Source organism: Crotalus tigris, unplaced genomic scaffold, assembly GCF_016545835.1.
Source record: "Crotalus tigris isolate CLP2741 ecotype Arizona unplaced genomic scaffold, ASM1654583v1 scf7180000017952.28453644438:3035480, whole genome shotgun sequence".
Taxonomy (NCBI): domain Eukaryota; kingdom Metazoa; phylum Chordata; class Lepidosauria; order Squamata; family Viperidae; genus Crotalus; species Crotalus tigris.
This window is the reverse complement of record NW_024096741.1, coordinates 2,938,414-2,964,829: the sequence shown is the minus strand read 5'-3', so window position 1 is coordinate 2,964,829 and position 26,416 is coordinate 2,938,414. Positions and strand designations below refer to the sequence as shown.

Below are 26,416 nucleotides of genomic sequence, written 5' to 3'. Positions count from 1 at the left end.
CCTTAGCAACCTTTTAAGTCGCCGGTATGTAAACTTTAAAAGCCCAAATTTCGAAAGCCGTTCAAGTAGCAACATGTAGAAAGGAAGCGCTGCTATCGGTTGCCAGTGAGCCAACGGCCGCGTCAATAGAAAAACCTTGGCTCAGCGGAGCAGCAGCACGTGCGTGACCTTTATATTTAAATTCCGTTTCCCAAGAACAGAAATAAAGGCACTCGGGGCACTACAATTTCCAAGTAATTACTAGGGCCTGGCACACCGCTGCTGCTCGTCAGCGGAGGCAGCCAGCGCTTAGCCACCGTAGCCCACGGGCGGCCTTCCCGAGCTCGCAACTCGGTGACCGCCGGCGCTCAAGGGCACTCGAGGCTCTCCCCTAGGAGGGGACCGCCCGGTGCGCTTCGAAGGAGGGGGGGGATGTTCAGCCGCTGCTCCCGCGTGCTCGCGCCGGCCAAGAAAAGACAGCTTCTTTTGCGCGCCCGGGGAGCGTCGGTTTTTTTCCCTCGGAGCGGTGAATGTAAAAAACCTCAGGGGGGAGACCCTCTTTCGGCAGAGCCGGGGCCGGTAGCGGAAGTGCGCGGGACGGGCGAAAGGGCTGACCAACGAGGCGTGGTGGCCTGAGAGGGAATTGCACTGAGGAGGGACCCAAGATGTCCACTACTGGGCGCTGGAAGGTGGTGATGTCAAAGGGGTGGGGATTAATATGTGAGCCTCCGACGGGTGGGGTACCAGCGCCTCCTTAAATGAGGGGTGGGGGAAAGCGCGCCGAGCCTTTCGGGACGAAAGTTTGAGGGGGCAAAAACTCCTGCGAAGCCCAGGCGAGCCTGCGTCGCCCTGCGGGCGTGACGCGGACGCGCAATAAAACCTGACACTCGCCAGCTGTTCGGGCTCCTCGCCCCCTCCTTCTCCCTCCCTCCCCCTCTCCTCCCCCGCGGCGTCGGCCGCTATTGCCGCCCCAGTGCATTGTGGGCGCAGTCCGTTGTTCATTTGCCATTCGACCTGGGCCGGGGCCTGGTAGGGCGGAAGGGCTGCTGCTGGTTGAGCCGGATCTATTGTAGGGGAAGCACTTGAGGAGGCGACGACGAAGGCGGCCGTGCCAGCGACGCAGTCTGGAGCGTGGGGATAAGATTTTGTTCTTGCAGCCTTTAAAAGCGCTTTCGAGCGGCCCGGCGAACTGACTGACTGAAACTGCCTGGCCGGGTGGGTGCTTCGGTTGGTTAGCCAATTTTTCTGCCTCCCCTTTTCCCCAGAGCGATCGGTTGTGGGGCCGGGGGGAGGGGAGCAGAGAGACAGTTGGGCCGGAGCGGGCGGGGGGGGGGCGCGCGGTCGCCCGCCATGTTCGCCGAGATGAACCGCAGGACCTTGGCGTTCCGTGGGGGAGGCCTGGTCAGCGCCACCACCGCCACCGTGGGAGGAGGGGGTGGCGGTGGCCCGACAGCTAACGGCAATAGCGGGAGTGGTGGCAGCAGTGGCCAGGGCGAGGCCTGGGTCCGTCAGGAAGCCGAGCAGTTGAACGGCCAGGGGGTGGAGGAGGAAGTGGAGCTAGAGACTGTGGAACTGGAGGTGGCCGAGGTGGAGGCCTCGGACACTGCCGGAAAAGAGCTCTCGCCGACCCCTCCTTCGGACTCGGCGAGCGCTGCTACATCCGTCGCTGCCCCGGTCGGCCCCATGTTCGCCGAGAGGAATCGTCGGACCTTGGCCTTCCGTGGTGGGGGCTTGGTGGCGGCAGCAAACAATGGCTGCGACGGGGCGGCCTGGTCGCGGCGGCCGTTGAACGGGCGGGGTGGTGGCGGAGAGGAGGAGGAGCTGGAGTTGGAGGGGCTGCTGGAGGGGAAAGAGCTGGTGCAGGACGGGGGGTCGCTGAGCGACAGCAGCGAGGACGAGGAAGACGGCGAGGGGGGCAGCCTGGGTGATGGCAGCGGCGCAGAGGGCGGCAGCTGCAGCAGCAGCAGGCGGTCTGGGGGGGATGAGGCGGAGGTCAACAGCGTAGGCGCGGGGGAGGGGGAGAGTATCCAACACTTTCCGCTGGCAACCCGGCCCAAGTCCCTCCTGCAGAAGCTGCACGTCTCCTTCCAGAGCTGCTGGCTTAAGGAGTTCCCGTGGCTACAGTACTGTCAGAAGACAGGGCTAGTGTCCTGTGCTTGGTGCACCGCTGCCGTCCCTACCACCTCTTCTACAGACGGCAGCAGCAGCAACAACAGCAGCAGCAGGGGCCACGACGATCTCTGCAAGGGTACCCGCAATTATAAACGCGCCCTATTTCTCAGGCATCATCTGTCAGCTGAGCATCGTCTCAATGAGCCAGTCACTGCTGAGCAGGTGAGTTGAATCGGGGCCTGGGGGAGGGAGGCAGTGGTGGTAGGGGAAAGCAGTCGCGGACTTGGTGTCCTCTTTTCCTTAGATGGTCTCGTTGTCAGGAGTGTGCCTTGTATGAATTACTTTAAAGGGCTTCTAAAGCATTGTGTGAGTTTGAGGGCATATTATAATCCTGGCTCATGTTCTTCCCATAATGAATTTATTCTGCTTTCTGATTTTAAGGAAGCATAATCAGCAATTTTGATCGAAAAGTTTAAGGGGTGGCTTGTAACAGTTTTGAGGTTCAATAATTTTTACCTTTAATGTTTCTTAATGCAATTATTTCCATTGATTAGGGGGGTACAAATCTAGGTAGGCAGTAGTATCTGTAATTGGTTTGTATAATGTAGGTGAATGTAAGGTCTAATATATTTTGTACTCCCTGTATTTGGCATTGTATTATACCATGTGGTGCAAACTATCCTTTTTACCCATTTAAATACATTCAAATAATACAGTGAGGTTTATTCATAATGGGAAAATCTATAAATGTAATGATATAAATCTTTCAAAAATCTTGAGAGTTCTTGAGAAATACATTCTTGCACTACACTCCAAGTAAAATTGTTTTGGGGGGAAAACTTTCTACCTATCTAACTTTTCAAAACATCAGTGATTTTCTGGCATTATAGGATCCAGAGAAAAGACTGCTACTGTTAAAGAGGTGCAAACAAGGTGTTCTGTTCTCACTCTATTTACTCATGTATATTGTTTTAGAATTGAACCTGGCACATTATATACCTGTTTTGTAATTCTTGATATTTTCAAGTATCCCAAATTTTCTGTTACTAAGAATCCTAAGGGTTCTTTTTTTACTTTTTGTGTCATGGATTTTTCTACTTAGTAAACAGTTCACTAAACAACACTTCAGATGCAAAAAATGAGACTAAAGTCAATTACCGTATATTTCCTCATATGAAAACCTGCATATAAACTTCCCAAATTTTAGCTATGTTTCCATTTTCCTTCTGATTAAAACTAAGAGTCTGTCTTGGTATAATGGTTAAGGACGGTATTGGATAAAAATGCAAATTCAAGTCCATTCTCAATTGTGGAAGTTCATGAATGGACTTTGGACCATCCATTATTTCTCTACCCCACAAAGTGATCGTGAGAAAAATAGAAGAGAGTTTCTATAGTCCACTTAGAGTCACTGGAGGAAAGGCAAAATAAAAATCTAAAAATAAATGTGATAAAGGTTGTTACATTTCAAATAACTGGAAACATTAGTTTAATAATAAACTTTTGAAGATGGATAGATTGAGAAATGAGATTACAGCAAGAAATACGTGAATGTAGACTTTGCATTCAGCATTTGAATATTGAACAACTAGATCATTTTGAATTTATAGCCAATCAACCATCTACCCAGATATAAATATGAGCTAGTCTAGACTAGTCTTAATGTTATCCAAAGAAACATCATAACTTTGGGGATTTATCTAAACTGAGCATTCTATCCTAATAGAAGCCAGTTTTGTTCTAAAGTTGTGTAGATGTTCCATTTAAGTTCCAATATTTTACCTTGTTCTTTTCACTATTTCCATTGTCCCTTCTTATATTTTGTTATAATTATTTCTTTTAAGCAATATAGTTTAGAAAATATCATGGTGAGAGTCTTTTTTGTTCTGAATATGATGCAGACACACCAGAGTGGCTGAAAATACTTTTTTTTAAAACTAAAAAAGCTCTTAAATTGTGTTTTGCCTGTTTAACAAATAAAATGTTGTATGGTATCTTTAATTAATCTTTATGCAAAGATTAAAGATACCATATACTATTGAAAAAACATTCTCATAAAAACTAAAAATAGTCTCAATATTTAAATTCTGTTGGCCCATTCAGTAAAGTGTCAGGTCTTATTTTGTCTTCAGAATATTTCAAGCGATTTCCTTTATTTATAAAAAAGAAAAAGAAAATGTTGATAAAACATAAAAAAAAATAGAAAACCGAAGTTGATAGCAAGATTATGAGAAATCATATAAATCGGATTCCCCAGTTTGGTGCTGGATTACAATTAATGTAATTGTAATAAGTAAACAACATTATTCAGTACTATATTAACATTGATGTCAGTGACCATTATTTAATACTTTTTTTCAATAGGAAATTTGGTCTAAACTAATGATTTAAGTAACTTTTCTTGCCGATTTAAATTTATTTACTTGTTAGCATTAAGTTCTTATGATTCACTGCACTGTATTAATATCTCCTCATTCCTTGTCAGAGACAGCCAACAGCACACAAATTGCTGCTGTTCTCTCAGCATATCCCACTTTCTCCAAGACTAATTGTATCTTAGGTATATGCTATGGGTATTACTGAGAGGTACTAAGGAAGGATGAGATAATCACTCAAGTGTTTATTTCTTTAGAACTGTGTTTCTCATCTTTAGTAACTCTATAATGTATGGACTTTAATTCCCAGTATTCTGGAAATTTTGGAGCTTGAAGTCCACACATCATAAAGGTGCCAGAGATGAGAAGCACTGCCTTAGAAAGATGGGAGGACTGGTGGTGAAGTGTGATCTATTTCAAGTTTAGGAGAGCAAGCCATTATCTATTGCCCTGAACTTTGTGAAGTATTTCTCAGTGTAATTTAATATACATTTGTTATTGTACTGTACTTAGAATCCAAAGGAAAAATGGAATATTTTTGCTAAATTCATGTTCTCTTTTGCTATATTCCTACATTAACTCACACAATGCCAGATCCAAAGTTAGATTGCTGTGAACAAGATTGAGGTACAGTAATCATGGATTTTTGTGGTCTTTAACAGTAAACCTAAACCTTGTGGGTTTCCTTGTGAGTTTCCATTGTATCCATCTTTAACCATTATAGTGTGTATTTTTTAAAAAAAAACTTTCTCAAATTACAAATGACATTTGTTTGTTAACATCCAAATTGTATATTCAATTGTTTGAAACAATATTAGATTATTTTCTATGCATTGTGTATGTCCCTTAGCATGCAATACTTCCCTGTATTTAATTAGGGCCTGAATTTATATTAACATCAACAGGTTTTTTTTAAATTGCAGGATAACACTTGATAAGAAATATTATATTTGATATTTGGAGAAGCTGTTTTAACTTTCATACTCAAAACTGAGATATACATTGATTTGTGATGGAAGCAGTTTTGAATTACGTGGAAAGTATCACTGATAATATAACATGATTGTATAATTTGCATTATATTTAGGCTGTGTCCTTAAAAGTTATTTTGATAAAAGATTGCATGAATACCCTAAGAAATACATTTTTCTTCAAAGATTAGATGTGTGATTGTAGACATTTTTTAGGCTGTGCAAAATGGTTGAAAATACTTTGGTTTTTTAAAGATTCCTTATAACATATTAATGCTGAACAAATTTCAGGAAGCTGAGTATATGGGATATATTTTAAATAGGCACAAGAAGATGATCTAATTCTTCAGTTTAAGATTCCTTAAAATAGATGTAGGGTATAAGTCTTCAATCTTAGGGCTTGTGTCTGAAAATCAGGTTAGGGATTAAGTTGTTAAGCTAATTAAAATCCTCCCATTTGTATCAGACACCTTGAAGGAACAGTATCTTCACTAAAAATCCAGAATGTATTTAACTAAAGAGCAGATAGTAACAAACTTTCCTTCATATTTATGTCATACATGACTATGTAGAAATCTGGAATAGATACGACAGCTATTTTCTGGAAAATAGCTTCTGGATTATTAGAATTAAAAAAAGGTTGGTTCTTATGGAATGGATAATAATGCCTGATACGTTTAACACTTTTAACCAGAAAATGGTATATATCAGTTAACTGGGATTGAATGAACTCTTTGATTAATGATATTGAAACTGTGATTTGATGTATAGGTTAATATGTGAAGTAGTTCCCCCCCCCAAAAAAAGCTTGTATCCTTTACATTGTCTAGAAGTTATGAATTTTAGTACCAAAAGATCTTGAAGGCCCCAAATTGAAGAACAGAAAAATATGTTTTAGCTACAGATGCTCTGTTTTATTCCTCACTAGGCTATCTGAAAGGTTAAATGGAGGATAGCAAAAACAAAAGGGAAACATATATAGTTGTCATAATAAACAGCAGTAGGGAATCAGTGTATTGATACAGCATAATACTGGTAAAATTTCTCTTATTTCAATATTACTTGAAATAAATAATATTGCAAATGAATAATGAAAATTTTAATCCAGAGCAGAAATTAATTTTAATATGGAAAAATGAGGAGGCATCTTGAGGCCATTATCCCATATTGTATGAGTACAATGAAAGAAAAAAATTGCTTTAGTGCCCTCAAAAGTGGAGTTGATACAACCACAAATGAATTGTGGTTCTAATATTAGTAACTGAATACTATGTGTCTTGTACATAGACACACAAGATTCTTTTATCATAGTTGATTAAGTCTGTATAGTAATGACATTGTGGTCATAAGTTATTTAGAGTTTTTTTTTAAGGATATTCAAGTTGATCTTAACTTCTAGTCACTGTATTAACACAGTGTCTTTAAAAATGTTACCATGTTTGTTACTGCTTTCTTCTGGAATGTTTTTTTTTTAATTTTCAGTGAGCACCAATATCCTAGGGAAGAAACCTTAATCTTGTTCAGTATTAATTAACCAACTATCAGTGCAAATCGGTAATATGCATCACCGTTAGGTCTGTGCATTCAGATACTTTACTGTTGACATAGCATTGGTCAGGACCACCTTAAAACAGCTGCAGATTTTCCTGGGTTCACAGCCATTCTTTGCAACTGACATACAACCTATAAGGCATTTCTCTTGACAGTTGCTGCTTGAGCACTGATGCACATGCCAAATTGCATTTCACTTTTTGAATCTGAATTGTTGCTTTTCTTACTGCCATGTTCTGCATCACCTGTATCTTCTAGACCAAGGTCAGGGGTAGTCTGTCTTACTGTGATTACAGTAAACATGAGATTTCCAATTTAGGAACAATTGTTTTATGCATTTATTTACTTAATCAATTTGTATGGCCACCCAGCTCCACAAGTGACTCTGGGAAAGAAAATAACATTGAAAACAATTGCCAACAATAACAAAAGTATATACAAAAATAACAAAAGGTATATGTGTCTAAGTGCCAAATGCTAAAAATAAAATACATAGCATCTGAGGAAGATTCCTTCACTAAGAAGGCACTTTTGTAAATTAGGGGATTCATCAGTGAGCTATGAAGTAATGCACGTGAGGAGAGTTATTAGATGTACTCCAGTTATCAACATTCTTATACAGTATGGTTAGATAGTATTTGTTCAGTTTCTGGCTTTATAGTATACCTGTATAGTAGTATCACATGAGAGATACCTATCTTGGTGGTAGAGTGTGTGAAAAGAATTTTGAATTGTAGTACAATATGAGTTGAATGTCTTAAGGAGCTTGTTGAAAAGACATTTAAAAATATAGGTCGTATTAGTAGGAATAGTTCTCCAAATACAGGAAGTAAAAATCCCATGTTTAGAGTCCACCTCAAGAATTGTGCTCAGTTCTTGAAATCACATTTTACAGAGATTCAGACAAACTGAAGCAATGCAAAGGATGGTGAGGATGGTTAACAAACTGGAAAGTAAGAAAATAATTGAGGTAACTTTGAGGTATAATTTTAAGAAAAGATGTTAGGTATTAAGTAGGCACCAAATATTTAAAGAGGTGTGACTTGGAAAGAGACAAAAACCAGGAGACAAAAAAGGTAAGATACAGATTGTGGCTAGGCAGTGGCTAATTTATATTTCAAATTCATATATATTTCTCTAGAGTTGCTAGTCTTATCCATTGTTATGATGGGATATTTCAGCAAGGACACAGTGATGTTTTTATCTTGCAAATTGCACAAGGACATTTACATAGTATTTACATGGCAATGAAATAGTTATATTCCAATTAATAGCAGAAGTTTTAATGGCCCTGAGAAATTAGTGTAATGTAATTGTATGTCCTTTGTACATATTTTGTGTGTTGTAAAATTAATTTCAGTATGTGCTTGAACTAGAAATATATGGCAGTGGACTAAACTACAAAATATTATAAAGAAAGCAACAATAATATTTTAGAATTGGGTTGTTTAATCCTAAAAGTATTTAGAATTTCAAACCAGTCAAGCCTCAACTCAAATGTATAATCTTCTTCCCTCTTCTCTTAATTACAGGAATCTGAATTAACATCAGAATTGGCTAATGAGAGAGATTGTGATTATAATATTAGGCCAAATGAGAACTCTTACTGCTATCAACTATTGCAAGAATTAAACGAGCAAAGGAAAAAGGGCATTCTCTGTGATGTCAATATTGTGGTGAGTGGAAGAGTCTTCAGAGCTCACAAAAATATTCTGGTTGCAGGCAGCCGTTTCTTCAAGACTCTGTATTGCTTTACAAACAAAGAAAATCGTAACCAAACCACTGTTACCTACTTAGATGTTGTTGCTGTTCAAGGCTTCTCTGTCATCTTGGACTTTCTATACTCTGGTAATCTTGTGCTTACAAGCCAGAATGCAATTGAAGTTATGTCAGTGGCCAGCTACCTTCAGATGACAGAGGTTGTGCAATCCTGTCGTAATTTTATCAAAGATGCCTTAAATATAAGCATAAAATCAGAAGCCCCAGAAGCTGTAGTTGTGGATTATAATAGAAGATCAGTGAGTAGAGATGGGTTATCTTCAAGGGATCAGAAAGTTGCTAGTTTTTGGGCTACAAGAAATCTAACTAACTTGGCAAGCAACATAAAAACTGAAAATGATGGCTACTGCATTGATGAAAGCCAGTCTGAAAACTACCAAATTAATGATTGGGTCCAGGACAGCTCACCCGAAATGGCTGAAAACGAATCTCAAGGTGAAGGGAAGGTCTTTGTGTGGAATGATATGAGTTCACAGGGACAATCGCTTCAAGAACCTGGAAAAACGAGGAGGAAAAACCCAGGTGCAAAAAGATTTGTTTACAATATACCACCCAATAACGATGAGCCGTTAGAAGACTGCTCAGCTGCTCAAACTTCAGTACAGTATCCAGAAGAAGATCTGCAGTTTATCAAGGAAGAAGTAGCAGGTAAATGCTGGCATGATGGATATCAAACATAATTAATAAAGCAACAGAAAGTTGCTTTTCCAAAGTTTAATATCCTAACATTTTTTAATATTTCTTCTGAAATACAAAAGCATCCTTTTCTCTTGTGATTTTGAAACCATTGAGTCATTTACATATGGATCATATAATGTACAGCTGCTTTAAGATATAGAATAAATCTCAGTTGTGAAGATTGATGATCAGCAGTATTGGTTTTACTGCAGGATTATAAAAACTACTATAGAGAGAAAGATGGAGCTAAAGTCACACATTTATACTAAAGTGGCTAAACTTACTTTCTAAAATAGTTTCTTTGTAACTATGTTTAGAATTGGAATTCTATTTAGAAGTTTATAGAATCAGTAGTTCTAAATATTCTAAACCTTCAATTTTGAAATATTAGCGTATTCTACGATATGCAGAGTGCAGGCATATATATGGTAATATTGCTTTTGACAGAGTTCGTGTTCTTTTCATATTTGTGTTACAGCCAGCATATTCAGAGAAAAAAATTCAAATCTTTGAAATCTGATTTATTTGCCTACCACTAACAGAAGAATGGCATTTGGGGAAACTCAAAACGTGAAGCATTTGAAATCAGATCCTAACTGTTAATAGTTTGGTAATATATATGGCACATAGAATTGTATTTTTGGACTAATTATAATTTAGAAATGTAACTGCTTTTAAATAAAACAAAACCAATATTTAAGGGTACATTGTACTATCCGTGAAGGATTTAAACATTTCAGTATAATTAGCTGAGAAAAACAGGAAACAAAGCAAATCTAGAAATATATTAAAAAGTTAATAGTAGACTACCAGGCTACAGTTAAAAGAGCCTTGAATTCAGATATATATATTTTTTCTATGTTCTCAGGCCAGGCAGGGAACTGGAATAGCCACTGTTGTAAGTGAGGGCTGCCAAATGACAGTGACTAGAAAATAGGGGGATAGGAAGCTTCTTGGTGTGGCCAAGCTGTGGAAATACAACATTTTTGCAGCTGCAGCATGCCATGTAGCCCTTTTGTGCTACATTGCTAGGCCAGGCTGAGGCTGGGATTGGTGCTGTGTAAAGGGAGTTCCTGGCACTTCATGGCCTTTATAGCTGCTAAAAGCCCTAGATCTGTGGTGTGCCAGGAAGTTCCTTTGTACTTTGCAAAGCCTGGCCAAAGGGACTTCCTAGTACACAACTTTGGAACTTTTTGCAGTCCCAGAGTTGCAGTGTGCCAGGAAACGACTTTGCACAATGTTGCTGAGCAGCACTGTACAAAGGCCCTGCACCCTGGGAAGCCCCAGTTCAGCCATCTTTGCAACTGCATGCCAACACCTCTACTACCCTATATACCAGTGGTCCCCAACCTTTCTGGCTCCACAAAGTTTCACGCTCTTGACCTGCCGCTTGCGTAGTCTGGTACCCAACAGGCCATAGACCGTTAGCAGTCTGGGGCCCAGGGGTTGGGAGACCCATGCTATACACCAACCCAGCTGACTTTGCCATCTTCTTGCTCCCACTGCTGACAAGCGTGCCTGTCCTGAGGCAACTGCTGCCACATGAGACCATCTTCTTCAAGACTTGTGAGGAAACTCCTGTGTGAGAGACCTTGGGAAGACACCTTGTGCAGCCAGCAGCTACCTCACAAAGGGTATAGATGTAGAGTGGGTGGGAGGGAGTTGAGGTACCCCTGCAGTTGTAAGTGCATGCAGCTCCAGTGCCCAAATTTCGATTACATGACTGTCAGTCCATTTGTTCAGTGCCGTCATAACTTCAAACAACACTGAACAATGGCCTTAAGTTCAGGACTACCTTTATAAAACAGTAGTATACTTGTGCTTTGCTTCTTCCTGCCTTAGAATTAAGCCAGGAAGAAAAAGGCATCAATGAATACAGCTGTCCTTCATCCCAGATATATACATTATAAATATTCCAAACCAAAATATACGAAGTTGCGGGGGGGGGGGGGAGAGAGAAGGAAGCTTAAACTGAAAATGAAAATATGTTGAAATCCTTGAAGTAAATTTTAACCAAACAATGTAGTGTTATTTGTTTAGGAATCCTTTCACTGCTCTTCCAGTTAAAAAATATTAATTGTGAAACAAAGATACAAGAAAATTAAAATTATTTTACTCATTTAAAACATTTATATAGTCACCCATCTTATATCGAACTCTGGATAGTTCCCAATCAAAATAGCATCATTACAGCAACATAATACATATATCAATTAAAACCATAAAGATTAAAAGTTTGGCACCAAAGTTAAGCTTCCAACTGCTTTTGTCCTTCTTTGCACCCTCTTTTTATTTCCTAACACTAGCCTCTTTATACCTAGAATAATTTTCTTGCTTCTATAGTCTGGAATCAATATATACTATATCAGTGGTTCTCAACCTTTTTAATGCCGCGACCCCCAACCGGTCGTAAGTCGAGGACTACTCAACCGGTTGTAAGTCGAGGACTACTCAACTGGTGCAGCGCCGTTTGCAGAATGGGACTTTTGGCGGGCTCAGCAGGGCAGAGACAGCCTGGACAATTCCTATTGGCTTTTGAAAGCCAATAGAATTAGACTCTATTCAAGAGAGTCTATTCTATTGGCTTTCAAAAGCCAATAGAATTAAAGGAGTAGCACAGCTAAGGAAAAGGGAGAAAAAAATGATGGACTGCGTTGTTTGGCGACCCCCGTGAAATGGACGTTCGACCCCAAATGGGGTCCCGACCCACAGGTTGAGAACCACTGTACTATATCATCTGTACATGAATAACCAATCCCTTTGAGCTGCTCTATTAACAGCAGCACTTAATCAAGCTTCTCTGGGCTTGAAAGGTAAGGAGGGCAGGACTTGGTTATTACTTGAATGAGAAATCCGCAGAGAATTCTGCACTAATACTATAGTTTAGATTGGAGAATAAAAAAAATCAGATAGCAGTACAGGTAGTCCTTAACTTATGATCAGTTGCTTAATGACCATTCAGAGTTACATTGAAGCTGAAAAAGGAGACTTATGACCCAGTTCATAAGGTGTCCTCCATATTCATGATCACATTTTACAATGGTTTTGCAAAAAAACAACACTTTGGTTCTTGGCAAAACCACGCCCATAGTGAACCATGGGTTTTCTTAATGAACACAGCATTTACTTTGTAATTGATGCAACATGTTTGTAAAATTGGCCAGGGTCCATTTTGGTCATAACTTGAGGATTACTTGTAATGGCAAATTACTTACTGCTCCCCCAGAGAGATACATGTACATGAAGCCACTTATTTCAACTTTTATATTTCTATTAAAGGCAGAAGAGATATATATGGCTGTAATGATTGTTGGGAGAGAGATGTTTTAACCAAATCGTACTAAATTGTTATGCTTTAGGGAAATGAAGCCAATGCTTTTTCCTTTTCTTTGTTCTTTATATTAGTGAAGAGAGATATTTAGAATATAAGGTGGTTATAGAAAATAAAAGAGGAAGATCAATATTCATTCTTCATTCACTTATTGCAACTAACTCCACTAATTCATTAGTTGAAGATTGTGAAGATAGGTTTCCAGGTTTTCATTCCTGTGACCTACTCTGAATACAAGTGCCAAGAACAGCTGAAAGAATGTTGGAAATAGATTGCAACTTCTATCTCTTTGACAAATGGGTCATATAACACATTTGCCCAGATAAGCAGTCCTGACTGTTTCTGGGCAGACATTCAAATTAAATGATGACTTGTTTACTTTAGCCATGATTGCCAAGTTAATATTTTAATTACTTTCTATTAATAATTGGAAGAAGTCAAAATAAATTAGATAAACTAAAACTTGAGATTTAGGCCATAGTCTATTATCCTGTTATGTTAAATTTGGTGAGAGTTAGTGTACTAAATAGTGGGAAACTATTTTGGCTCTTTTGCTTTTTTTCTGCATTTTGTATAACTTTATCTTTACCTTTAATATCTTTACTGAATATTATTTGAGCTTCGTATGGGTCTTACCTATTTATGAAGAAGTTTTGAGTATACGAGTAAATTCCAAAGTGTTTCCTTTTTCATACCTAAAGTTATTCAATATGAGAAAAGTAATTCCTCCATTTCAGTTAGTTCAGGGCCAACTATATGAGAGTTGATTTGGAGCTTTTAAAGTGTTAATTTATGAGTGAATAATATAAATTCAAGGTAAACTGTCTAAAAACAAGGTAACATTTTTGCTTAGCTATTGCTTAGCCATTTTCAAATTTTATTTATTGTAATACACTAAGCTCTCTAATAGCCCAGTGGTCAACATTGGACTTTGTATTTAAAACTTTTGCAAAAGAATATTGGAAACAATTATTTACTACAGTAACTTTGGTGTACGTCTTGAGGCTTGTATGAGAGGGGACATTTTTCCTTTATTTTAAAAGAACTAATAGTTTTGATTTTAGAATACTAACCAGCATTGGTAGATTTGAATGATTTTGAAATATAGCTATTGGAAATAATTGCTAGTAATATCTAGCTCAAGACATTTCTAGGAGGCATTGTTTTTTTTATATCTTGCTTTGATTCAATCTATTTTCTAGATTTGTAGACAATGTGGGATTTGCTTTTTTAACTGTAATTTTCATTTTATTTGTTAAGGTTTTTTAAAGCCCCAATAACAGATCCATTTTGGAGAGCTTGTTGTAACTTAGTTTTCCTCAGTAAACAAAATTCATAATGAGTCTTGGTTTATAAATTTCCCCTATTCCTCCATCATTTTAAGCTCTTCCTATCATAACTTTCTTAGGTTCTGCCAACCAAAAGATGCTTCTATCTGCTCTGCCCCTGAAAGTTCTTCTGGTCAGTCATGATAGCGAAACAGAAAGTTCATAGAAACAGGAAGTTAAAACTTACATGATCTGTTTTTGTTTCCTCTATGAAATAGTTGGATTAGAGTGGATGTTGAATATAGAACTGTATGTAGAGTTTTCCAGTTTCAGTATGTAGTACATAGAACCATATACTCAAATTAAGTACTACTCAAATTACTACTCATACTCAAATTAACTCAGGTCAAGTTTTATAGAGTGTTTTAAAGCATCTCAAAGATGTAAAATTAATGTATATAGCATATACAAGGTTTAATTACCACTTTTTCACCTTGAATCTCAGTATGCCTAGGTAAAATCCTTATTGCACAGGGCTAGGTTACTTGTGGGACTGCTGTCTTTGTTTTATATATACAATATGGGTGCTTATTTATTTGCATTAATATTATATCTTTTGTATACATCTTACAACGTATAATTTTTTTTAAAAAAAATCTCTTATAACAGGTACCTCAAATGATTTCAAGTTTGGAATATTTCCTAGTATCACCAATGATTTCAAGTTTGGGTTACTACCAGGGACTTCAAATGATTTCAAATATGGATTGCTACCTGAATCCTGGCCAAAAGAAAACTGGGAAAATGGTGAGAAAAGCTATTAACTTCTGTTCAAACTATATTTTCTATTTATACAAGAGTAATATAATTGTAATGTATCCGAAGTGAACACTATTCTCTGAAAAATTCAAACTGCATAGAAAGAATCTGCAATGATTACTGTTAAATAAGCAAAATAACTATTGTTGAATGATAATTTGCGGATCCGCAGATGATAAGAATCTCAAAGATCCTGGCATATGTTTCCTTTCTACTAAAGATTTCTTGTGAAGGAATGCTTCCCTCAAACTTGAAAAAAAGCTTTCCTAATCTGTTTTTATAGATGTCCCAGAATTTGGAGGATCTAATCTTATGTGTGGCCTTACCTTCATTCATTCATACAATTTAAAAATATATTTAAACTCTGCTACAATTCAAAAATGTGCTTTTTTGAATTTCTGGTACTATTAAAAAAAGTTTTGAAACTTTGGTACAATTCATCTGCAATGTATACTAATGATGAATAAACTTCTTGATGTGTTTATTTGGATTTCAATTAGAACTATAAAATCACAGGATCCATAATTTTAATTTAAACTGGTGGATAAATGGGACAGCATAGAGTTTTGAGCATTTTAGATTGAGAATGGTATCTCCAGGGATATACTTTGCCTAAAAGCTTGGTTGAACTTGCAGTCTTTACATATAAAAATGCATTAGTGATTGATTCTCTTAGAGGGCCTTTTATTTGCCAAGATTAGTACAGGTAGTCCTCAAGTTATGACTACGATTGAGCCCAAAATTTCTGTTGCTAAGCGAGATAGTTGTTAAGTGAGTTTTGCCCCATTTTACAACCTTGCCACAGTTGCTAAGTGAATCTCTGCGATTGCTAAGTTAATAATACGGTTGTTAAATGAATGTGGCTTCCCCATTGAGTTCACTTATCAGAAGATCAGAAAAGGAGATTGCATGACCCTGGAACATTGAAACCGTCATAAATATGAGTCAGTTGCCAAATGGCTGAATTTTGGGGGGGATGTTGTAAAGAGTTGTACGAAAAGCAGTCATAAATCACTTTTTTCAGGGCCATTATAACTTTGAACGGTCACTAAATAAAGTTATGTAAATCAAGAACTACCTGTATTAGCATTCTGGCAAATCTTGTACAGAAACATTTCTGAAAATCTTCCTCTACAAATTAGAGGATTGCAGAAATCACTCTGTCTGGGACATTTTTCTCTTTGCATTAGAAAATTTCTAATTTGTATATTTTCTGTTTATTTGATAAGGATAATTACATAAACATTTTCAAGCCATTGAAACACTTTATTTGCAATTGTCACCAATCTTTTGCTGATTACCTTAAAAATGTAATTTTTTTAAAGAAAGTACCATGTGTGCTATTGTATGCAGGCTGTTGTTAAACAGTTAGAAATCACACTTTTGCTAACCTGTTCCGATCATGTGGTAAATTGCTGTTCTCTTTAACCTTGGTCTCAAAGAGTCAAATAATTCTAACGCCTTAAAAATGAAGGTGAATGAACTACAGTGAGGTAAAAAATTATCTGATCCCCTGCTGATTTTGTACATTTGTCCACTGACAAATGATCAGTCTATAATTTTAATGGTAGGTTTATTTTAACAATGAGAGATAGAATAACAACAACAAAAATAATCCAGACAAATACATTTTAAAAAAGTTACAAATTGATTTGCATTTTAAGGAGTGAAATAAATATTTGATCCCCTATCAATCAGCAAGATTTCTGCCTTCCAGGTGTCTTTTATACAGGTAATGAGCTGAGATTAGGAATACTCTGTCCTAGGAATTTTGGATACACAATTGAATTAGATAGATGGCAGCAACTATGGGAAAGAAACTATAAATTGACAATGGCGACTGCGTATAAAGAAAATATGTATAAAATGTTTTATAGATGGCACTTGTCTCCAGAAAGATTAACTAAAATGTTTAAGGACAGGTCTATGAAATGTTGGAAATGTCATCAGATACCAGGTTCCTTCTACCATATGTGGTGGACGTGTGTAGAAGCTAAAACGTATTGGAATATAATTAGAACATGGATAGAAAAGATGATACAACAACGTATAGAACTAAGACCAGAAATATTCCTGTTGGGTATTCTACAATAAAGAGAAAACATATTTAATTATTCATATAATTATGGCAGCCAGGATTGTGTTTGCACAAAATTGGAAAGCACTGAAAGCCCCCCCCCCAGAGGGAGAGGTGATTGGGAAAATACTGGAATGTGCAGAAATGAATAGACTAACAATGACAATTAAAGATAAGACAGAGTCAGACTACTATGAAATCTGGGGAACTTTTTATGATTGGCTGAAAAGAGAATACGGTTAAAAGATAGTTAACATCAATTTAGATGGAAGAAAAACGAGCAGATAAGAAGGGAGACCCAGACGACACAGTATTGAATAACTGGAGTTTGTATAAATATTTATAGAAGTATATACCAAGAAGGTTAGATAAATAGGTTAGATTAATGTAAGAGAAAATTATTGTATATAATACAGATAGGGAAATTTGGAGATATTACCCCTGAATTGTATCTGAAGAGGAATAAGAGGGAAGAAAGGAGAGGAGAGAGAAAAGAGTGAAGGAGGGGAGAAGGAAGTAGGAAGGTTGGAGGAGAAGATGAGAAGTGGGGAGAAAGAGGAGGAGAGTGGTGAAGGAAAGAGAAGAGGAGAGGAAGAAGAGGGAAGTAGGGAAGAGAAGAAAGGGAGAAAAAAGATAGAGAAGAAGGAGGGTGGATACAGTGAAAAGGGAAATGGGTGAGCAACACCAAAAGTCGTGTATGTATTTATTTCATTTTATTAAAAGTATCTTATATATGAATGTAAAAAGAATGTATGTTAACATCTGATAAATATCATGGTATATGTATGGGCGAGAGTTTGGAAAAATAAAAAATTATTTTTTTAAAAAAAAGGAATGACTCTGTCCACAGAAGCAATCAATCAGATTCCAAACTCTTCACCATGGCCAAGACCAAAGAGCTGTCCAAGGATGTCAGGGATAAGATTATAGACCTACACAAGGCTGGAATGGGTTACAAGACTATTGCCAAGCAGTTTGGTGAGAAGGTGACAACATTGGTGTGATTATACGCAAATGGAAGAAACACAAAATAACTGTCAATCTCCTTCGGTCTGGGGCTCCATGTAAGATCTCACCTTGTGGAGTCTCAATGATCATGAGAATGGTGAGGAATCAACCCAGGACTACATGGGAGGATTTTGTCAATGATCTCAAGGCAGCTAGGACCATAGTCATCAAGAAAACAATTGGTAACACACTACACCGTGAACGACTGAAATCCTGCAGGGTCCCCCTGCTCAAGAAAGCACATGTACAGGCCCTTCTGAAATTTGCCATTGAACATCTGAATGGTTCAGAGGAGAACTGAATGAAAGTGTTGTGGTCAGATGAGACCAAAACCAAGCTATTTAGCATCAACTCAACTTGCCGTGTTTGGAGGAGGAGGAATGCTGTCTATGACCCCAAGAATACCATCCCCACTGTCAAACATGGAGGTGGAAACATTACGCTTTGGGGATGTATTTCTGTTGAGGAGACAGGACAACTTCACCGCATCAAAGGGACGATAGATGGAGCCATGTACCATCAAATCTTGGGCGAGAACCTCCTTCCCTCAACCAGGGCATTGAAAATGGGTTGTGGATGGGTATTCCAGCATGGCAATGACCCCAAACACACGGCCAAGGCAACAAAGGAGTGACTCAAGAAGAAGTACATTAAGGTCCTGGAGTGGTCTAGCCAATCTCCAAACCTTAATCCCATAAAAAAATCTATGGAGGGAGCTGAAGGTTCGAGCTGCCAAATGTCAGCCTCGAAACCTTAATGACTTGGAGAGGATCTGCAAAGACTAGTGGGACAAAATTCCTCCTGAAATGTGTGCAAACCTGGTGGCCAACTACAAGAAACGTTTGACCTCTGATTGCCAACAAGGGTTTTGCCACCAAGTACTAAGTCATGTTTTGCAAAGGGTCAAATACTTATTTCACTCATTAAAATGCAAATCAATTTAAAACTTTTTTGAAATGTGGTTTTCTGGGATTTTTGGTTGCTATTTTGTCTCTCATTGTTAAAATAAACCTACCATTAAAATTATAAACTGATCATTTCTTTGTCAGTGAACAAACGTACAAAAACAGCAGGTGATCAAATATTTTTCCCCTCCCTGTAGTTATATGTAAACATACTTGAGGTATGTGGGTGAAATAAATCTGGGTGTTATGGCTATGCAGAGATTAGCTTTGTGCTGAATGGCAATATACACACATATACATACACATACACGCTTATTATACTATATTATTTTATATCCTATTTTGAAAAATATTTTTGTTAACTTATTAAATCACTTTTGTTTGGATCTTTAGGTGATTCTTCTCTAATCATGAATAAATTGAAGTGTCCACACTGTAACTATGTAGCCAAATATAGAAGAACACTAAAGAGACATTTGCTCATTCATACAGGAGTGAGGTCTTTCAGCTGTGATATTTGTGGAAAACTGTTTACTCGTAGAGAACATGTAAAAAGACATTCCTTGGTATGTAACTTCTACAGTTTGCTACAATAAAACTAAATAAGATTTGTTATGTATTGAATTAGTTTGGTATATCATGTTTCATATAGAATTAAGCTGCTAACTGACGTCGTATTTGTGTAGATTACAATTAAAGTGTTTAAATAAGTAGCTTGCTTCAAACTACAGCATTCTCTGTGGCAATGTTTGGAATTATATTGTCCTACTGGACAAACAAACTAACGTCTATAATTGGATAATGGTGAGAAGTTCCTTGAGTATGGGCTGCAGCATGAGTCCGAAAGCTAGGAAGACTAAATCTCTAGTCCTGATGACCGACCCAGATTGGATCCAGTAAAATATGTTTAAACATTCAAAATTAATAAATTGGATAATTAATAAAAATCTGCCCCAGTTTTTTTCTAAATACTAATATATACATTATTATTATAAAATAGTTATGGTAATATTAATAGTCAGGAATTGGAAATTATTGGATGAATTCAATAACTTACTAAAAAAAATGGTTTTGCTGGTGTTTATACTATATTTCAAAAACATAATGCAAAAATAGAAATAATTCCCTGGTTCGTTATTCAGGAAGACTACTATTATAGATAAACTAAATGTATGAATAGAGGTCTGATTTTGCTCTGGTTGAACCAGTAATCAGATTTAGATGAATATGTACAGTCTTGCTCTGCTTTTGTTTCAGTACAAATACAAATTTAAATACAAATCTGCATCTCAGATATTCCCTCATGCTCGGATTCAGTAATGAGAATACAGTGTGGGATTTTTTGCACCTTACAATGTGTACTTGGTAATTAAAAAGCCAAGAAAGTTGGTGTCAGAATTTATTTCCTTTTAATCCCAAAAGCTGAAGGAAACTTAAGATTAGTGTTCCTTGTTAAAGGCTGGCTGAATATCTGCTTTAAGAAGTAATATTATTGAGACATATCAGTAATATTTAATTTTGATACTGGGTTTTAAATTGCATTCTACAATAATTTATAATTCAACTTACTAAGGAACTGGAGCAGAAATAGGAGCTTAAAAATATAACAAGAATAAAACCTATATTTTTCATTTCTTGTGAAGTGCAAAATTTTGATATGGGTGCAGTAGATCCCATTTGTGGCTTTCAAGTATATTCAAATCTTACTTTTGGATTAATTAACAAAACATAAATCAATTTTAATAAATCTATATTAAACCTGTTGATGTAATAATTCTATCCTTAATGTAGGTTCACAAAAAGGATAAGAAGTACAAATGTATGGTGTGCAAGAAGATTTTCATGCTAGCAGCTAGCGTTGGAATAAGACATGGATCTCGGCGTTATGGTGTTTGCGTTGACTGTGCAGACAAATCTCAGCCAGGAGCGCAAGAGGGAGTAGACCAGGTACAAGACACCGATTTTCCTAGAGATGAAGAGTTTGAAGAAAATGAAGTAGGGGAAGCTGATGAAGAGCTACCTGATGATATAGAAGAACAGAATGACCAGACTCGGTGGGATGAATCTGGGGAAGTCTGTGTGCCTTTAGAAGACTGAGGGGATTTGATCTTATAGATGCTTTATTTTGACGTCATACAGACTGACCATGTTGAATTTTTGGACTGAAGGATTGGAAAAAATATGGTACAGGCTGGATGAAAGTTATGTTGCTGTGAAAATTATAGGGTTAAAGCCTTATAGCAAAAAAAAAGATTATTAATTTTTTAAAAGATATTTGCACAGGACTGTACAGTCATTTGGTTGAATTATATAGAGTCTTCACACCTACAGTCAATTATCAAAGTAAAAATGTATTTTTATTATTTATAGGATATTACTATTTGGGTCCTAATCTGGCATAGTACTAACTATGCCTGTGTTAATCATTCATGTGTCTCTTAACATGGATGAAATAAATTGCAATTTTTGGAGATGGCTCCCTTGATTCCAATCATAGTTTTTGAACAAAAGTGGCTAGTCTGGCATAGTGGCTCGCGTTTCCTAAAAGGAGGCTTTACCTCACCTCTCTTGCCATTGCCCTTCCCCTGATAGTTTCAGTATCCAGCTTCTGGATGACATGAATCTGTGTGACTTAATTTTGTCAGGATATGATAGCTGACAAGTCCTGGAAACCTAATCACTGATATTTAATTTCCTGACTTACTAGGTTTCAGTACTTTGAGTTTTCAAAATGCTACAGCTCTTTCACCAAATGTTAATAATGACTTAAAACTGCAAGGAAGATTGTGATTGGAGTGAAAGAAATGTTCTCCTTGTCACTTAAAGAACTTTATGTTAGACACTTTTTGGCGTGGCTGCCCATATTTTAATTTATGTTTTTGTTAGCACTATTCTATTGGCTATTACTTTTATTCACTACTGTATACCTCAATCCATCACAAAGCTTAGAGTCCTAGAATCTGAAAAGGCGTGTAATTGATATTTTTGATTTTAATAGTCCAGCCCAATTTGTCTGCTTTTGTCTAGTTTTTGTTATGTGAAAAATTAGACATAAGGCTATCTACTTTTTTGTGCCCCTTTGCTTTTCATTAAAGTAAACACAAACTGAATCTTTGCTTCTCTCCTATTTTGGGGGTTCTTTTATATACCAAACAAACTATGTTTAACTTGGCAGCTTAATTTGCTGGAACTTCTTTTTTTAAAAAAGAAAATTGTTAGTATAATTGCTGGAGCTATTTATCCCCAATGCTCTTTGCTTCTGTTTTTGGATGAGACATTGAAACTTGAATTTTTGTAGCCATAAATCTTTTCTAAACTTGTTATATTGTACCAATGATTTCAGGCCTTTTTTTCTGAGGGAAGGGAGGGTATTGCACCTTTTTTATGCTTAGTATTCTCAGCTTCATCTAGCCTGAATGCACGTGAGCTACCTGAAGTTTAGACACTGCATTCAATATATTACTATGTCACAGTGAATAAATATGCACAGCATTTATCATAATACATAGCTAGGCCAGTGTGATAGTACTGTATTATAAGTTGAGGGTCACCATATTTGAGTTTATTAACTTTAAAATGAGTATATTTTCCTATTTTATATCTGCGAACTAAATTATGGTAGTTGTGTGGTAAACTTAATTGCTTTGACAGATAGAATCTTAATGGTGCTCCATCTGTTCAAAGTTTTTATATATATATATATATATAAATATATATAAAATATATTTAAAGAGACAGCTTTATTATCCCTTATTTCAATACAACAATGGATTAATGTTGGACGCTGTTTCTGCTGGATGAAACAGACTGAATCATATGGGTATTGTATAATCTTTTCTATCCAAATACATCATTGGTAGATTCCACATCACTGTAAACCTGACAGATAAGTAGTTCTTGGGTTTTCTTTTAAGAACTGAATACATCTTATTCTCTTCTAGACTGAAATGAGTAATGTGTAATTCTGTTGGGGTCCAAAGTAGAAAATAGCGGGGAAACATAATATGAATGGGAAGTATTTTAAACGTTAAGTAAATGTTCTGCTCTGTGAATATGTAAGTTATAGTATAAAGATTTCTTCCATCCCATTTATTCCCCATAAAATAGTTTACAATTGATCTACCTATCTTGTCCTAAAATCACCTAAATCTGCTTTATTATAACATACTATTCACTTAATGCTTAAACTGGACCTGGCTTTACATTCTTAATGTATTTTACTTATTCTCTTGAAACCGAATCTCCTTTTGCTACTTAAATCATTTGTGTATATCTGGTAAATTATGACCAAATCTGTTGTTAGATTAAATACAGTAAATTGAAATATACACTTGGTACACTACAGAATTGTTGTGATTTGTTCGGGTTATCTTTTTTAAAAGAAAAAAATGTAGACATGTTCAGGATTTTTTGTTGGCTTTGGATAAATTATTATGCATTTTGCATCTCTAGTCAGGCCTTTGTTTTTGTTTTTGAACTATATCTTAAGTGTGGCCTTTTGGCTATTCCTTTAACAAAACACAAGCATTATCAAAATTATTTTATCATGGAAAACTGTTGACTTTAAAAAACTGATACCCCATGGTAGTTGCCTCTAGACTGATCTTTTTATTGGTTATAACTAATTGAAAGAAAAATATTGGTAATTTATATTTTGGGAAAAAGTTTTTTATAAACCAGAGATTAAGAATCAGTTATTGTTGAATCCTAACTTCCATATCAGTCCTCAAATTGGCTTAGATTTCTCTGGGATACATTCTGCACTGCTATTAAAAACCAATCTATCTAGTACCTTTGTTTAAGCTGGATTTGGACTGTTAGCTATACTACTATTAAGCAATTTTCCAAAATAGCTTCAGGTAAGAAGCATGTTTATTTAAGCAAGCTTTATTTCCTAAATACACTGTTACGGTATGAAAACGTACATAACTAAAGCAAAATATAGTAATTTAAAAAGTTACGTGTAAATATGTGAAGCATAATAAAAAGAATAAAGTCCATAGTTTAAAATGTATCTAAATATTTTAAGCTATTGCGTACAATTTAAGAATGCAAGAAAAAATGTAGATGGTATCTCTTCAGTCTCCCTCTACTAAAGGGTTATATGCCTTAGTTTAGCTCTGGACTTCGTTTATACCTTTACAAGAATTATGGCGTTATGGTAATGTATTTGCTTTGTTTAGACTGGCTACTAGCCTTAAAATCACAAATTTGCTTACCTTCTTATTTTTTCAATCAAATTAGTTTATATAAGCCCCTTTGAATTTCAGTTTCCCTTTATATATGTCTGCAGAGTTTTATAACATTTTAAAATATATTTTAAAAATATACTTTTTGTAAATGTGCATTGTTTTAGCACCCAGTAGAGCATGGTACATGTGCTTCTATTTATGCAGAAGTGTATGATAGAAATCCACCAGCTCCATCTAACTGGATGTGCAGGCTGCTTAGTATTGTTAATTTGAACATGCTGAATCATGGGTCACTATCTTTTCTTGCAATAGTGTTTTGTCAGCCAGAAAACCTGGGAACTCTTAATATGCATCCCCACAACAGTCTTAATTTCTTGACTCTTGACTAGATTTTGACATATTCATATTTCATATATGTTTTGTTCATTAGCAGATAGACCAAGTAGAACTGCTAAAAGGAGTAGTAGGGCTAGGCAATTAATTGGGGTTGGGGCAGGGAAAGATCAATCATAGCAATTTGCCAACTGAACAGAAATGTAAAACCCAGTGATTCAATATAAACCCTTTCTCAGCTTGACAGTTCATGCATTTGTATAGACAGAAGATCTGCTGAAACCGCCTGTGAAGAAAAACAGGAAATAGGGGAAGATCTTTGAAGCAGTCAAACGAAACCTTTAGAATGATATCCTGCTTGTAAAGTTGTGGGAATTGAAGTGCCCTTCCAAATCATTTTCATGGCTATACTAAGTAGTAGATTCTCTACTGAATTGTTTCTGTAGAGAGAATTGTGTAGAACATGTACAACAGCAACCTGGCACTAAGATCTTCCCTTGGTACTGCTGTAAGTTTGTACATTCTGTGTACAAAAGGCTTAGATTTCCCCTCTTTATTTTTCTAGAAAATGGGGTAATTTGGACTCAATGTCTGCAGAATGGGGTGGTTCAGATGGCACTAACCATTAGAGATATTGTGAAGAGTTAATGAATCTGATCCTTTATAGGAAGCCGAGTACAGAAAGAATTCTGACTTTTAAAAAAAGTAATTTATTTGCTCTCAGTTTTGCTGTGTGCTAAATATAATCATGTCAATAAGAATACCATACAAGTCTGATTTTTTTCACTAGTACTGATTTGTGACAATTTCTTTTCAGATAGTGAATTTGATCCATTAATAACCAGAAAAGTATTAAAACTATTTTGAAATTAATATTTAATATCTTGAGAATATACAAATACTTAAAATATTATTTAAAATAAAAAACCTAGTTAATCTTAAGATCTCTAAGGCATTTTTTTTAAAAAAAATAGTACCATGTATAAAACACAACTTCCTGATTTAAAGAAACTTTTCAAAGGATGATATTTATATAAGGGAAAATTAACTACTTTTCATTTTAGTTCACTGAACTACAATTTGTTGTTAATATATTGGAGATCACGTTCCCTTTTCCTTCTGAGGAATAGAGGCCATATTGACTTCAGATTTCAAGTTGTTGAGATCACACGACAAGCTATAAACATGGCTATGCAGAAAACTGATGTCCTGGTTTTCAGCAATCTGTGTAATAGGAAAAAAGTATTAATTCTGAATATTGCAATAATTGTACTAACATTAATCTTCATATTTAATTATACATGTAATTATGAGATATTTGACATGGTTATCTGGTTTCAGCAAAATGCAAAATATAATTCAGTAATACTGAAGAAATCAGCATTTTGAAGAAAAATTTAAAAGCAAATTTCTAGGTGCATAATTTTCTCATGTCTAACGCTAAAGTCCACAGATAGTGACAGAAACATGAAAAAGTTCTAGAAGATCATACGTTGAACAGAAATTAATAGGTATGGCTGCTAAAAACAGGAAATGCTATTTTTCTGTGTGTAACAGCATGGAATTCAGATTCTGCTCTTGTTCCACTCTGCTTTGGTCAGATCCATTTGGAATACTGCATCCAGTTCTGGATACCACATTCTGAACTGATAGGCAAATTCATAGCAGGGCTACCAAAATGTTGTGTGGCTTGGAATTAAGTCTTAACAAGGAACAGTTAAAGAACCTGGATATGTTTAACTTGCAAAATAGAACACTGCAACAAGACAGAATAATCTTCAGATATTAAAGAGTTGTTACATAGAGAAAGGGGGTGGGCTTGTTCTCTTCTACCAGATCCAATTACTTGGACACATTTAGATTAGACTTTATATATTAGCTTTAAATGCCACTTTACGAACTCTTTATGCTAAGAGTTGTCAGCCAATGGTCTGAAGTACATTTCCTTCAGTGCAAGTCTTCAAACAGGCTGAATAGCCAATTTGAAATTCTATAATGGATCTAGTACAGAGCAAGGAGTTGGACTAGATTATTCCTG

The 26,416-nt window shown here is 36.6% G+C and overlaps 2 protein-coding genes across 9 annotated transcripts in view; one reads left to right on the top strand and one right to left on the bottom strand.

Moving 5' to 3' along the window:
- The first annotated feature begins 1,291 nt into the window (after positions 1 to 1,291).
- Positions 1,292 to 23,188, top strand: ZBTB10 (zinc finger and BTB domain containing 10). Its single transcript, XM_039345514.1, has 5 exons — positions 1,292 to 2,313; positions 8,521 to 9,415; positions 14,714 to 14,851; positions 19,247 to 19,419; positions 20,645 to 23,188. The coding sequence occupies exons 1-5, from the start codon at positions 1,330 to 1,332 to the stop codon at positions 20,948 to 20,950; spliced, it is 2,496 nt and encodes an 831-aa protein (XP_039201448.1). The 5' UTR covers positions 1,292 to 1,329; the 3' UTR covers positions 20,951 to 23,188.
- The window catches only part of ZNF704 (zinc finger protein 704), an 83,684-nt gene continuing 79,129 nt past the window's right edge, over positions 21,862 to 26,416 (bottom strand). For all 8 annotated transcript variants that reach the window (XM_039345516.1, XM_039345517.1, XM_039345518.1 and 5 more), the window contains one exon: positions 21,862 to 25,602. The gene's annotated coding sequence lies outside the window, so the exon portion shown is untranslated. The remainder of the gene's footprint in view (positions 25,603 to 26,416) is intronic.

Excerpts from the sequence above, each read along its gene's own strand:
- ZBTB10 (XM_039345514.1), top strand. The coding sequence starts at position 1,330 with ATGTTCGCCGAGATGAACCGCAGGACCTTGGCGTTCCGTGGGGGAGGC. Across the intron at positions 2,314-8,520 it reads AGCCAGTCACTGCTGAGCAG|GAATCTGAATTAACATCAGA; the intron begins GTGAGTTGAATC and ends TCTTAATTACAG. Across the intron at positions 9,416-14,713 it reads TATCAAGGAAGAAGTAGCAG|GTACCTCAAATGATTTCAAG; the intron begins GTAAATGCTGGC and ends CTCTTATAACAG.